The sequence below is a fragment of the Trachypithecus francoisi genome, unplaced genomic scaffold (assembly GCF_009764315.1).
Source record: "Trachypithecus francoisi isolate TF-2019V2 unplaced genomic scaffold, Tfra_2.0 Lachesis_group0, whole genome shotgun sequence".
In the NCBI taxonomy this organism is placed as follows: Eukaryota; Metazoa; Chordata; class Mammalia; order Primates; family Cercopithecidae; genus Trachypithecus; species Trachypithecus francoisi.
In genome coordinates this window covers 69,612,395-69,626,757 of record NW_022681453.1, presented here as the reverse complement: position 1 = coordinate 69,626,757, position 14,363 = coordinate 69,612,395, and the positions used below count along the sequence as shown (strand labels likewise).

Here is a 14,363-nt window from a genome sequence, read left to right as displayed (position 1 = left end):
TAAAAAGGAACCATCGGTCTGTCTTCCTAAAGACCAAAGACAACTACAGTTAACATGTTGTCGATATTTCCTTCCATCTTTATTCTTTCCATAGTGTTTTTGCTGTGGTTTGTGTTTTGTTTTCCAAAATCAAAATAAAATTTTATTGCAAAAATTAAAGTAATACAGAAATGTATAAGGGAGAAAGTATAAATCTCAAGTCACCTGAAGTTCCATGCCCCAGGCATATTTGCTATTAACAGATGGAACAGATATTAACTATATCTGTAGTAATAAATGTTAACAGATCTCACCACGCACACACACACACACACACACAGACACACACACACACTCTCACTCGTCAGTACTACATATTGCTGTTTGAGGATGCTTTTAATTCAACAGTGTGATCATCTTTGTGTGTTAAGAAATACAGGAAGACACTGTGTTTACAGCATTCTCTCATATGTGCCATGATTTCTGAAACCAAGCTCCCACTGATGGCCATTTAGCTTTTTCATTTCTCAAGACGTTCCTTTTATAAACATTATAATACACAGTTTTTCACCTATATTTTTACACTATTTTTTTTGTTTGTTTATATCCTTAGAGAAAAATCACTGAAGTAGATTTGCTGGGTAAAAAGTTCTTGTTTAAAATTTTGTCACATATTGCCAGCCTGTCCTCCAGAAAGACAAGGAATGCTGTTTTCCCTGCAAACTTTCCAACCCTGGGTATTTCCAATTGGTTAAATTATTTGTCCACCTGAATTAACTAAAAATAATACCTTATTTTTGCTTTAATTTGTGTGTAAGACTTTATTGTTTTCAATATAGTCCTAATCCTCTTATCAGTACGATATTACCATCTTTGAATGTGACAGAATGGAATATCATTATGTTAATGAACTGAATCAGTCTAATTTCTTTTAACTAATATCTCATTCCATTATAGTTGGGGGTAGATAGGAATTCTTTGTCTGGAAACTTCAGAAATAAAATTTCTCCTTAGCTCTTGTCTACAGGCTCAGAATGAAACCCGTATTTATCTCTCCCCTCTCCTGTTCCCTGATATTGCTAATCATTCTGTTTTCTCACAGCAACTGAAAAATACCAAGGCAGCTTGTCAACTTGCCATCAGATTTGAAGGAAATCTGACATTGTATTTAAACAGTTTATTTGACACTAAAAAACAGGGATGTTTTGTTATGACAACTAACTCTATATACATAGGACCTAGTGAAGTTAACTGTGTTGGAGAATGTATCATTTAATAGATTTCTTTGATCACAGATACTATAAGCAAACCCTCAGGGGTTTGGAAATAGCTCTGTTACATTGTCACACATTCTCCCTATAGTTTACCCAAACCTACTTGCACAGTTAAAGTAGAATAATACCTTTTTTTAACTTTTATTTTAGGTTCAGGGTACATGTTCAGGTTTGTTATATAGGTAAACTTGTGTCACGGGGGTTTGTTGTACAGATTATTTTGTCACCCAGGTACTAAGCCTACTCCCAGTCAAGTAGTCCCCAGTATCTGTTGTTCCTCTCTTTGTGTCCATGTGTTCTCATCATTTAGCTCCCACTTATAAGTGAGAACATGCAGTATTTGATTTTCTGTTCCTGCATTAGTTTGTTAAGGATGATGTTCCTGCGAAGGACATGATCTGATTCTTTTTTATGGCTGCATAATATTCCATGGTGTATATGTACCATATTTTCTTTATTCAATCTGCCATTGTTGGGCATTTAGGTTGATTCCATGTCTTTGCTATTACGAATAGCACTGCAGTGAACATATGTGTGCATGTGTCTTATGGTAGAACAATTTATGTTCCTTTGGATAGATACCCAGTAGTGGGACTGCTGGGTCAAATAATAGTTCTGTTTTTAGCTCTTTGAGGAATCGCCACACTGCTTTCCACAATGGAAATTTTTTTACACTCCCAACAGTGTATAAGTGTTCTCATTTCTCTGCAGCCTCACCAGCATCTGTTATTTCTGACTTTTTTTTTTTTTTTTTTTGAGACAGAGTCTCTCTCTCATCACCCAGGCTGGAGTGCAGTGGTGTGATCTCAGCTCACTGCCACCTCTGCCTCCCGGGTTCAAGCTATTCTCCTGCCTCAGCCTCCTGAGTAGCTGGGATTACAGGCACTCACCACCACGCCCGGCTAATTTTTGTACTTTTAGTAGAGACAGGGTTTCGCCACGTTGGCCAGGCTGGTCTCGAACTTCTGACCTCAGGTGATCCACCGGTCTTGACCTCCCAAAGTGCTGGGATTACAGGCATGAGCCACCACGCCCAGCCTGTTTTTGACTTTTAGTAATAGCCGTAGAAGAATATCTTAATGGAATGATGAGAGAATTAGAAAAAATATTAACAGACTAATAATATTAGTAATGATAATAGTCATCATTGAGTGCTTACTGTATGATAAACTCATGATAAATATTATTTCATTTAATTCTCAGAATAACCCTATGAGGTAGGTTTTATTGTCTCCGTTATACAGATCATTAAAATGAGGCTCAGAATGACTCTTGCCTGGGGTGGTACAGCTAGTAGGTGGAGATAAAGATTTAGTTCTGTCTCATAACTCCCACACTACTTAAAAGTAGAATTAACGACACTTAATTAAGGCTCAGGGATTAAATAACTTAATATGAAATAAAGTGATGAAAGAACAATGCCATAAACAGTGCTAGGAAAATTGGCTATCTATTGCAAAAGGAGGAAATCAAGCTTCGTCTTTACCGTTTAGCAGATTTCAGGGTGGAGAAGGGCTTCCTAACTATAAAAGCAAAGGAAAAAAGTTACAAAAAAAAAAAAAAACTTAAAAACTGAACTACACGTAAACTATTTTTCTTTATAAAAATATATTAACTAAATTAAAAGGCAAATGACTAAATACAGAAACTATTTACATAAAGGTGATGGGGGATTAATGTTCTTTAATTATAAGGAACCTATCAATAAAAAGAAGTAAAACACATAATACCTCACTAGACAAGTAAACAAAGGACCTCAACAGATAATTTATAAAAAAAGGAAATTGAATTATTTAAAAAGTATTAATATATTATAATAATACAGTTGCACATTAAAAAATAATTTTTAATGTTACTATTTCACACTAGCAAGCCTATGATGAGACTGGCTTTTCTTTTTCTTTTTTTTTTTTGAGATGGAGTCTTGCCCTGTGCCCAGGCTGGAGTGCAGTGGCACGATCCCAGCTCACTGCAAGCTCCGCCTCCCGGGTTCACGCCATTCTCCTGCCTCAGCCTCCTGAGTAGCTGGGATTACAGGCGCCCGCCACCGTGTCCAGCTAATTTTTGTATTTTTAGTAGAGATGGGGTTTTACCATGTTGACCAGGCTGGTCTCAAACTCCAGACCTCAGGTGATCCACCTGCCTCGGCCTCCCAAAGTGCTGGGATTACAGGCATGAACCACCATGCCCGGCTGAGACTGGCTTTTTTATAGTTTTCTGTTGGAAGTGTAAATTGGTTGGACATCCCCAAAAGTCATATGAAATTACTATCAAGAATACTAAAATGCTCATATTCTTTAATCCAGTAACTCTATTTCTAGGACTCCATTCTAGTGTGACAATCAGATCTGCACACAAATAATTGATGTACAAGTGTGTCCATTGCAATATTACATATAATATCAACATTTTGGAGAGTACCTGTCTAACAATGGGAGATGATTTAAATAAATGATAAATCTATTATTGTTCAAACTGTGTAACCATGAAAAGTCACGGTTTTGAAGAATGTTTACTGACCATATGATATGGTTTGGAGGCTTGTCCCCTCTAAATCTGCTGGTGAAGTGTAATCCCTAATGTTGGAGGTAGTATCCTAGTGGGAGGTGACTGGATCATTGGGGTTGATCCCTCATGAATGGCATGAGTAGCTTAGCCTCATCCCCTTGGTGACGAATGAGTTCTCACTTAGTTAGTTCGTGTGAGATCTGGTTAGAGTTTGGGACGTCCCACTTTCCTGTCTCTTGCTCACTCTCTCACCACGTGGCATCACCTGTTCTCCCTTGGCCTTCCAGCATGACTGTTGGCTTCCTGAGGCCCTCACCAGAAGCAGATACTGGAACCATGTTTATATAGCCTGCAGAACCGTGAACCAGTTCAACCTCTTTTCTATGTAAATTACCCAGTCTTAGGTATTCAATATGGTTTGGCTCTGTCCCCACCAAAACCTCATCTCGAATTGTAATCTCCACATGTCGAGGGAGGGACCTGGTGGGATTGGATCATGGGAGTGGTTTTCCTCATGCTGTTCTCAGGATAGTGAATGAGTTCTCACAAGATCTGATGGTTCAGAAGTGTGTGGCCGTCCCCCCTCAGCCCTCTCTCTCTCACTCCTGCTCCGCCGCGGTAACACCTGCTTGCTTCCCCTTCACCTTCTGCCATGATTATGTTTCCCAAGGCCTTCTAGCCATGCTTTCTGTGAAGCCTGTGGAACTGTGAGTCCATTAAACCTCTTTTCTTCAGAAATTACCCAGACTCAGTTAGTTCTTATGGCAGTGTGAAAAAGGGCTAATACAGTATTCCTTCATAATGACACAAAAACAGACAAACACACCGTAATATCAAGTTAAACAGGGAAGAAAGCAATAACTGTAACTAAATAGGAGATGAAGCCAGTGTTCATGTTCACTGCTTGGAGGCCTGATCAAACTGCTGCTTTTGTTTTTTGTTTTGTTTTGTTTTTTGCTTCACCTGTAAGTAGGTTAATAGTAGTTATTTCTGGGTGATGTGATAAAAGGGGATTTTTTAATTTTCTGCAGATTTCCTACTTTAATTTTAAGTACATGTATTAGTTTCCTGTTGCTGCTGTAACTAGTTGCCATAAACTAGATGACTTAAACAACAGAAACCTATTCCCTCACAGTTCTGGAGGCCAGAAGTCTGAAATCGACCTCACTGGGCTGAAGTTAAGGTCTCAGCAGGGCGTGCTCTCTCCAGAGGCTCCAGAGGAAAAGCCGTTCCTTGCCCTTCCCAGCTTCTGATGGCTGCTCACATTCCTTGGATTGTTGGTGCATCACTCCATCTCTGCCTCCAGGGCCGCATTGCCTTTTCTTCTTCTGTCTGTGTCGAATCTCCCTTTACCCTGCTCATACATAGATACCTGTGACTGCATTTAGGATGCAACCAGATAATCAAGGATAATGTCCCCACTCAACATCCTTAATTTAACCACATCTGCAAAGACTCTTTTCCAAATAAGGTAACACTTACAGGTTCCAGTGACTAGGATTTGATATCTTCGGGAGCAATTATTCAACCTACTACATTTCATTTTTATCAGAAAATAACAACATTTATTTTAGGAAAAATTCAGTTTTGTTCAGATTGATCCAGCTAAAACTATTACACCCAAAATAGGAAAACTTTGCTGACTTGAGATTTTTAGAGAAGGCCATTAAGAGAGGTGTTAAATTATGTATTTGCCTTTTTTCTTTTTTTAATTAAACTTTTCACCTGTCAGAATGTATATTTAATTTATATCAAAATAGTACCTTTTAAAATTTTTTGAAATTTATTTATTTTTAGAGATGCACTCTTGCTCTGTTCACGAAGTGTGGAGTGCAGCGGTGTAATTATAACTCACTGTAACCTCAAACTCCAGGGCTCCAGCAACCCTCCTGCTTCAGCTTCTGGAGTAACTAGGGCTACAGGCATGTGCCATCAAGCCCTGCCTGAAATAATGTGTTTACGCATCAGTCTCCCTGGGTTAAATTGTAAGCTTCCCGAGGACAGGAATTGTGTTTATTTTATTTATTGCTGTGTTTTTCTGCTCCCTAGCTACTGGAAAATGTTGTAACTGTTACTTAGGAAATATTTACTGACAGATTTGTTGACTAGCAACTCTCATTTGAAATGTCCCTTAGGGCCAGGCTTGGTGGCGTATGCCTGTAATCCCAGCACGTGGGGAGTCTGAGGCGGACAGATCACTTGAGGTCAGGAGTTTGAGATCAGCCTGGCCAATGTGGTGAAACCCTATCTCTACTAAAAATACAAAAATTATTCGGGCATGGTAGTGTGCGCCTGTAATCCCAGCTACTTGTGACGCTAAGGCAGGAGAATCGCTTGAACCTGGAAGGTGGAGGTTGCAGTGAGCCAGGATTGCACCACTACACTCCAGCCTGGGTGACAGAGTGAGACTCCATCTCAAAAAAAAAAAAAAAAGGCAATGTCACTTAGGGCAGACAGCTAACACCTTGCAACAGGTAAAGTCAGGCTGGTTGTGAGCTCAAGATGGCTGCAAAGGGGAACAGTAGCCAACTGTCTTGTTTGCCAGGGACTCTCCCTGTTTCAACACCGAAAATCTCATGTTCCAGGAAAACTGCCTTGGGCAAACCAGGACATTGGTCATCCTGCCGGGAACCCAGAGTCAAAAGGAGCTGCCTCTGCAATGCTGGTGTTCATCACGATGGGGAATGAGCCCAGGATGCTGGTCTGGAAGTGTGGCCCAAATGTGGCTATTTAGCATTTTCAAGCACAAAGCAAAATACTGACTCATTCCCTTAATCCTTCCATTCAATAGTGTTTATCGGGCATCTACTACATATATTTGGCAGGCACAGTTCTAGTTGTGGAGATTTAATGGTGAATAGAGCAGAGAAAATCCTTGTGCTTGTGAAACTTACATTTTAATGGAAGGGACAGATGATACACAATGTAAGACATAGACCCATAATGTGAACTGTTGATAAGCACTGTGAAGAAAAATAATGCAGGGAACAGGGGAGAGAATGATGGGGACTCCTGTTTTAGATAGGATAATCAGAGGTCTCTTTAGGAGGTGGCATTTGAACAGAGGCAAGGATGAAGTGAAGGAACAAATTGTGCAAGTATCTGGGAAAACAGGGTGCCAAGAAGCAGCAGCAGGTACAAAGGCTTTGGGGACAGCCAGGATACACTGGGCTTGCTCAGGGGACGTGTGGAGGCCAGTGTGGCCTGTATGGAGCAAGGCAGGTGGAAATGATGGGAGACGGAGCAGGGGAATTTGCAGAGGGACCAGCTCAGTTAGGAGTGCTTGCTTCCAAAGGTGTAACAAAGACGTAGCTGTAAAGACTGCCCTGACGGACACACAGTGGTTCCTCTGGAGTCTGTAGTTGGAAGGAAGGTTAATTTTCCTTGTACATTCCTTTGGATGCTTTCCTTTTTTTTTTTTAATTATGTGCGTGAATTACTTTTTAAATTATGTGCATAAATTACTTTTTAAAGGTCTAGTAAATAGCTTAAAATACCTTAAAATAATAAAATGGTTTGATAATTTTAAAGTAATGAATAAAAAGTTAAAGTTGCAGCTGGGGTGCCGTTGGAAGGGAGAGCCTCAGACTGTTTGTGTTGGGCCACCCTGGTGACAGGGCTGCCCGGGCAGCAGGACTTGAGCTCAGGGACCATGGTCGCTTTGAGTAAACAGAAACCCAGAGTGAGGATCCTACCACAGAGGACAAGAGCGCAGCCTCTGCCAGCGTCCTCCAAGGGCAGGAAGCTGGCCTTATTGATACTGATTTGAAAAGAACAAATAGTCACAGATTCATCTTAGATCTTTTAAGATTTAACCATTAGCCATCTTGGCCTGGCTAATGCTGAGTGAAATTCTCTTATAGGCAAAAAATTGGGGTAGGTAAAATTTCCACTCCCATCCCCCAGTTGGCCAGCTATGGGTTCTGTGGTCCTAATGGGAGAACATAGAGAAGCTCAAAATAAGGTAGCAGTGGTCAGGCCCCTCCAGAAGGAAAACATGGATTTAGAAAGCTTCCGGAGAGGTTTGGGGTAGGATGGGGAGAGGTTGCAAATAATGAAATAAACGCCAGTCCCAAATGGGACCTGCAGGCATCCGGGGATGAGCCTGCCCCGCCTCTTGGAGAACAAAGATGACTAACAGCTTCCTAAAATATTAAAGGAACTTTCCATGAGGGTTGTTAAATTGACCTACACCTTTATTCCCCAGACACATTTTTTAAAGGCGGGTGGGGTTAGTGGTACAACATATGTGAAGCATGATTCGGGCTTTGCAGAGAGATGAAGAGAAGCTCCCCCTCACCCGGCCCTGTGTGCACAGCAGAATGTGGGAGAGTCCACAGAGCATTCCGGCAGCCCTTCCTTCCCCCAGAGCTTCTCTCCCTCGGCTCCCCGTTGCGAGGTTCTCACTGCCTTGCAGAGCCAGCATCCTCTCCACAATCATGTTTTCCAAATGACAGCCCCAGGGAAGAAAAGGGAGGTGTCAGGGTACTTACTGGAGGCTCCATTCTTGCCGCTAGCCTACACCCTGCGTATCTCACAAAGCAAGGATTGCGGCAGCGATGTTGCTTAGGCTGGGCCTGCTCTCAGGCCGGCAAACCCACCAGAAGACTGGAACGCCTATGACTGAAATCCTCCCAGTCCCACGTTTTTCCCCACTTCTGCTTCAAATGTGAGACCTCAAGATTTCCACATAGAGAAGTCAGATTGCCTTTAAAAATGGTGGGCTTCTGTATATTTGTTTTACTTCAGTTAAATAAAAAAGGTAAGAAAGAAAAAACTTGGTGGGCAAAGCCCTGACCTGCTGTCTCACACATACTGTGTGCCAGGCACTGTTTTGGACACAGGGATTCATCACGTTCCTGCACTCACAGAACTTATGTTCTAACAAGGGAGACAGACAGTAAACAATAACTCCAATAACTAAGTGCATTCTTGTAGTGTAATAGCAGTGAGTCCTGTGGGGAAAAAGTGGGAGGGATTGGAGGCCCAGGCTGGAATAGAACCTCAGTGGTCTCCTCTAGGCTAAAACAGATCACACTCAGCTGCTGGGCTGTAGGAACTGAAGATGCTGGTAAAATTAATTCGCTTCCACTTTTCTGTGCCTAAAACTTCTCATTACTGAGAGTGTGAAATTCAGTATTTACAGGCAACAAGCACACGGCAGCTAAAGGTTGAACAGAGGTGAGCAACATAAGAAAACCATCACCTCGTTAGGATCTTATTTTGGGTTGTATGGCAAGCGGCAATATTTATCCAATTAATTAAGATATTCCATGATTGTACCTTTTGTTACGTATCAATCTAAAGCAAGTTTCCAGCACTGGGAGGAAATATAAGACTAAGTGATGTGTGCCTGTGAATTCATGATCTTAAAGCCCCTTTTAAGGTACATCTTGATCTAGGTGGGTTACCCAGGTGTATGTATATGAAGTAAACTCATGAAGCTATAGTTTAAGATCCACACATTTTTAATATGCATAAATTATATCTCAGTGAAAAATAAAAGAGCTGTGTTTAGCATGGACCTTAGGCTCAGGCGCTGCTCAGATGCTGGCAGTTCGTGAGCACTCACACTGCAGAGAGAGGGGCCATGAGCACCGCAGGACAGATTCTCAGAACGGGTGCAGGGCTGGGACCAGGGGAATCTGCCCAGAGATGCCTGTATCGTGCAGCAACCCCCAGCAGGCAAGAGATGGACATGGGCCAGCCTGTAATCACGTTGCCTTTATTGCTATTCCTGCGTCTCCTTGAAGGCACTTGGGCTGATGGGGGAACAAAATACCCAGACAGCAAATAACTGGAGAGCAAGTCTGGGCAAGGCTACCAGGTTTCAGGGACTTATCCCTGCCAAGAAAGGCACGTCTTCCCTGCTTCCTGGCTTCTAGGACAGGCAGCAGCTGAGTCCTTGAGGTCATGGAGTAGTCGCGGGATAGGTAGGCAGTAGCTGTTTCGCGGGATAGGTAGGCAGTAGCTGTTTGCACCCACAAAGACAAGTGGCTGAGTGGACTGGGCACCACCCTGTCATCTCCATCCCATTCTGTATATGTCTCTTTTATTTATTTATTTACTTGCTTGTTATTCATTCGTTCATCCATTCACTCATTCATTCATTCATATTTTAGAGATGAGTTGCACTATGTCGCTAGGCTAGATCCAAACTCTCATGCTCAAGCAATCCTCCCACCTCTGCCTCCTGAGTAGCTGGGATAACAGGCATGCGCCACCATGCTGGGCCTGTCTCTATCTCTTTATCTCTCTGTGTGCAAGTCTCTGGGTCTCTCTACCCCCGAGACACACCCGGGATTCTATACATTCTTACCAGATGCCTAGCAACCATCTCAGGATGTCCAGAGTCCCAGGCAGCGCACCGCCCCCTGTGCACACACGATGAGGCCCTGCACACACATCCAGAACTGACAGAAACTGTCGTGGGTTAGTTGTTTTCACAGTAAAGCGTGCCTCTTGGAAGAGTGATCTCTAGGCATGGTTGTGAGGCTGGAGTATGAGGGCTCAAATGATCCCAGCACATGCAGATGGCCGTCTCCACTCTCAAGCACTCACCAGGCTGCGTGTGTTCTTCTCCACAGGAGGCAGTGTCACATTGCCCTGAAGAAGGCCAACTGGCCCGAATCCAAAATGTTATCCAGGAGCTTCCTCCATCCCACTATAGGTAAGCATGGTTGGGGAAAGAAACGTGTGGCCTCTCAATGCAGTGTAATACCAAAGAGACAGGCTGGCATCATGGAAAGGAACCAACGTAGTGGACAGTAGCCAGTTTAGGCTTTCCCGAGGGCATTTTGAAGTGGGTAAACAGGTCACTATTATCAAAGTGAGTTGGTGTCTGACCAGGGATATTGGCAGCAAGGAGCAGCCCGTCTCCAAATCACCTGCAGAACACCCCTCAGAATCCCTCAGGAAATCATTCTGATGATGCTTACTAGCCTCTTGGTGGCATTCTTGGTTCATACCTAGATTTGTAGCATAACCAAATCTATGGCAACCAAGATAGCTTTTCAGCAGGGGTTGACTGTGGGCTCTTGAGCATTGGCTGATTGTTCTATTTGCTCATTAGTACCATCCCTATCATCATCCCCCACCCTTTCATTTCATTCTCACAGTTTAGCCCCTAATTTTGCCACCTTTCCCAGTGTTCCCTATGCCTGCCCATCTTTTACAAGTGGGCAGATTTTGATGTGGTATAAGAAAGAACTTCCTAATAAATGTTGTTTATCCATGAAATTAGCTCCCTGACAAGTACCAAGATCCCTGTAGCTGGGAGAATTTTTATTAAAACGAGCCTAGATGAGATCCTATTTCAAAACTGCTTGAAGGCCATCCTACCCTGGTTGAAAAGAGGAACAAATGGCCACTAAGAGCCTCCAGGCTCTGAGGTGCTGTGATTCCCTGGTTCTGTCTCCGACTGGTGTTCCAGGGGCCTCTGCTTACATCTGACAAGATGGACCCCCTTCCCCACCCTGAGTCAGTGTGCCTAGGGCCAAGAAAAGTACTTCTGGTCAATCTTGACATCTTCCCAATATTCCTTCAAAATTCATGAAGATAGAAATATTTAGAGTCTCTTAAATCCAAATTTAGAAATTATCTCCATATGTCAGGCTTCACACAGGCACTGAAGTTTCTTACTTTGTCAAAAAACAAACCATTCTAGGACCTTGGAATACCTGATTCGACACCTGACCCATATCGCCTCCTTCAGCAGCAAGACCAACATGCACGCCCGGAACCTGGCCCTGGTGTGGGCGCCAAACCTCCTCAGGTAACCACGGTACCCTCCCCTTGTCACCACCCCGAGGGGCTCAGAGCAGCCCCCGATTGAAATGAAGATTGAATTCTTCACATTGAAGCCCCTTTAAAACAAATCTGTGGCTTAAGTGGTCATTTATAGAACATATAGAATTAAAGGTGATTTAGGTGATAATAACCTAAGCTCTCTGTCTGCTAACTTGGAAACTCTGAGTTCTAAAGACAGTTTTGGCTACAGCTACAATATGGCTGAACTTACGGGTCTGTATGTTACAATTTCTTGAAAAGGCCTTTATTGTTTTGGGGGTTCACTGGCTTGTTTTGGTGGAGTCACAGCTGGCTACAACTTGAATCAGCTGCTTCATACGATTTAATAAATGAAGACCTGCTCCACAGAACAGGTAGGTGGGAGTGGAAAGGCATACCATGCAGGAAACAAAAGTCCATTTCTGTATGTGTACAGGATAGTGTTTATAGTATTGCAATGTGGAGTACCTGGTAACTGGTTCAAATGTGTTCAGTTTATTGGGCTTCACAGCCTTTGGAGAGTTCCTTTAATTGGCCCTAAATAATTAAAATATTCTATAAACTGTATCAATTTAGGAGATGAGGCTTGTGCAAAAGGCCTGCTGGCTATCCTTGCTGCTTCAGGTTGTAAGGCAAACTCACTCACTGAATATGTTTCTTCCACACTGTAGGTCTAAAGAAATTGAAGCCACTGGTTGCAATGGAGATGCAGCCTTCCTTGCAGTCCGGGTCCAGCAGGTGGTGATTGAGTTCATACTGAATCATGTAGATCAAATCTTTAACAACGGTGCACCTGGGTCTCTGGAGAATGATGGTAAGGACTCCTGCTAGCATACACCCCACCAGCCTATCCTTCTTTCTTGCAACTAGTGGTGGGATTCAACAGAAAGTGAGGGTGGGCTTAGTTCTAGCTCTGAGTGTTGGCTGTGTGTATGCTGACTACTGTGTGTCAGTGTCTGAGGATCGTGCATATATACATCTGTATATGTGAAGGGAAGCTATGGCGTGCTTGCATGTGGCTTTAGCATGTTTCTAATCAGTTATATACATGGCCTATCCTGTGAATGTGGTATGCTGAAATAGAACTAGAATAATGTTCTACTAGTTTTAGTGAGTTCTTAAACTCCGAGTTATTTTCTAAAAGAGGTACTGCCAGCATTATTCTCCCTAACTGTTAGACTTCATCTTTACTTTCACTGTATTTCAGAAGACCCTTATGCCTTCACCTTGAAGTCTTAGAGGAACAAGTTAAGACGCAGCGTGTTCATACTCACACATATATTCAGAATGCATTCTCTTCTCAATAATTTCTTGAACACTTTGTTCTGTGCTGTGCCAGGCAGTAGGCATACAAAAATGAGTGTGTTTGTGGGCATCTTGTAATGAATATAATGAGCCCTAGGAGTGAATTAAACTCCCATGAACCCAGTTGGTAAAGACCAGAAATCCAGCTGACTAAGAAGCTTGGTACATGAGAGTAGTTTTCCAACATTAGTGTAAATCAGAATTACCTGATGAGTTTGTTAAACCAAGGTTACTGGACCTCATCCCCAGAGTTTCTGGTTTAATATGTTTGGAGTGTGGCTGATAATTTGCATTTCTAACAAGTTTTCAGGTGATACTGATGCTGCTGTTCAGGTCCACACTTAGTGAATCACTGGTGCATAAAAAACCATATCTGCAATATATATTTTAGCTGATCAAAGAACTCCTTTCCAGTTCATCCAATATTTTGGAAAAACCAGTTATCAGAATAATCAGTTGCAATTAGCATCAAATTTTGATTCCTGGTATAACTGTTCCCATCCCTACCCTGTCCTCTATGTAGTTCATGACCATTTAAAAATTATTTTATCTATATAACATAAAATTCATCATTTTAACCACGTTAATGTGTAGAATTCCATGTTTCTTAATGTAGTCACAGAATTGTACAACCATTACTGTTGCCTAATGCCATACTATTTTCATCAGTCCAAAAAGAAACCTGTCTTCATCCGTTTTGTTCTGCTATAACAGAATACCATAGACTGGGTAATTTGCAATGAAAAGGAATTTATTTCTCATGGTTCCAGAGGCCGGGAAGTCCAGACTCAAGGGGCTAGCATCTGGTGAGGGCCTTACCTTCTTGCTACGTCCTCCTATGGTAGAAGATGGAAAGTCAAGAGAGTGTGAGAGAGGGGGCTGAACTTGGTTTTATAACAAACCCACTCCTACAAGAATGAACCCACTCCTGCAAAATGACATTAATCCATTTAGAAGGGCAGATCCCTCATGACCTAATCACCTCATAAAGGTCCCACGTCACAACAGTGTTGCATTGGGGATCAAGTTCCCAACACATGAACTTTGGGGAACACATTCAAACCATAACAAACCCCATACCCATTTAGCAATCACTTCACATGTTCCTCTCCCCACAGGCCCTGGCAACCACTAGTCTACTTTCTGTTTGTATGGATTTGCCTTTTCTGGACATTTCATATCAATGGAATCATGCAATATATGGTCTTTTGTGACTTTTTTTTTTTTTTTATGCAGTCTCACTCTGTTGCCCAGACTGGAGTGCAGTGGCATGATCTTGGCTCACTGCAACCTCTGCCTCCCAGGTTCAAACCATTCTCCTGCCTCAACCTCCTGAGTTGCTGGGATTACAGGTGCCCAGCACCACACCTGGCTAATTTTTTTTGTATTTGTAGTAGGGAAGGGATTTCATCATGTTAGCCAGGCTGGTCTCAAATTCCTGACCTCAAGGGATCTGCCTGCCGTAGCCTCCCAAAGTGCTAGGATTACAGGTGTGAGCCACTGCGCCTA

General features: G+C 42.5%; 1 protein-coding gene across 2 annotated transcripts in view; it reads left to right on the top strand.

Annotated features, from left to right (window-relative positions):
* ARHGAP31 (Rho GTPase activating protein 31) overlaps positions 1–14,363 on the top strand; it is a 129,383-nt gene that overhangs the window by 81,830 nt on the left and 33,190 nt on the right. For both annotated transcript variants that reach the window (XM_033211156.1, XM_033211157.1), the window contains exons 4-6: positions 10,349–10,431; positions 11,428–11,535; positions 12,221–12,363. In XM_033211156.1, the coding sequence (XP_033067047.1) occupies positions 10,349–10,431; positions 11,428–11,535; positions 12,221–12,363 (334 nt within the window). The remainder of the gene's footprint in view (positions 1–10,348; positions 10,432–11,427; positions 11,536–12,220; positions 12,364–14,363) is intronic.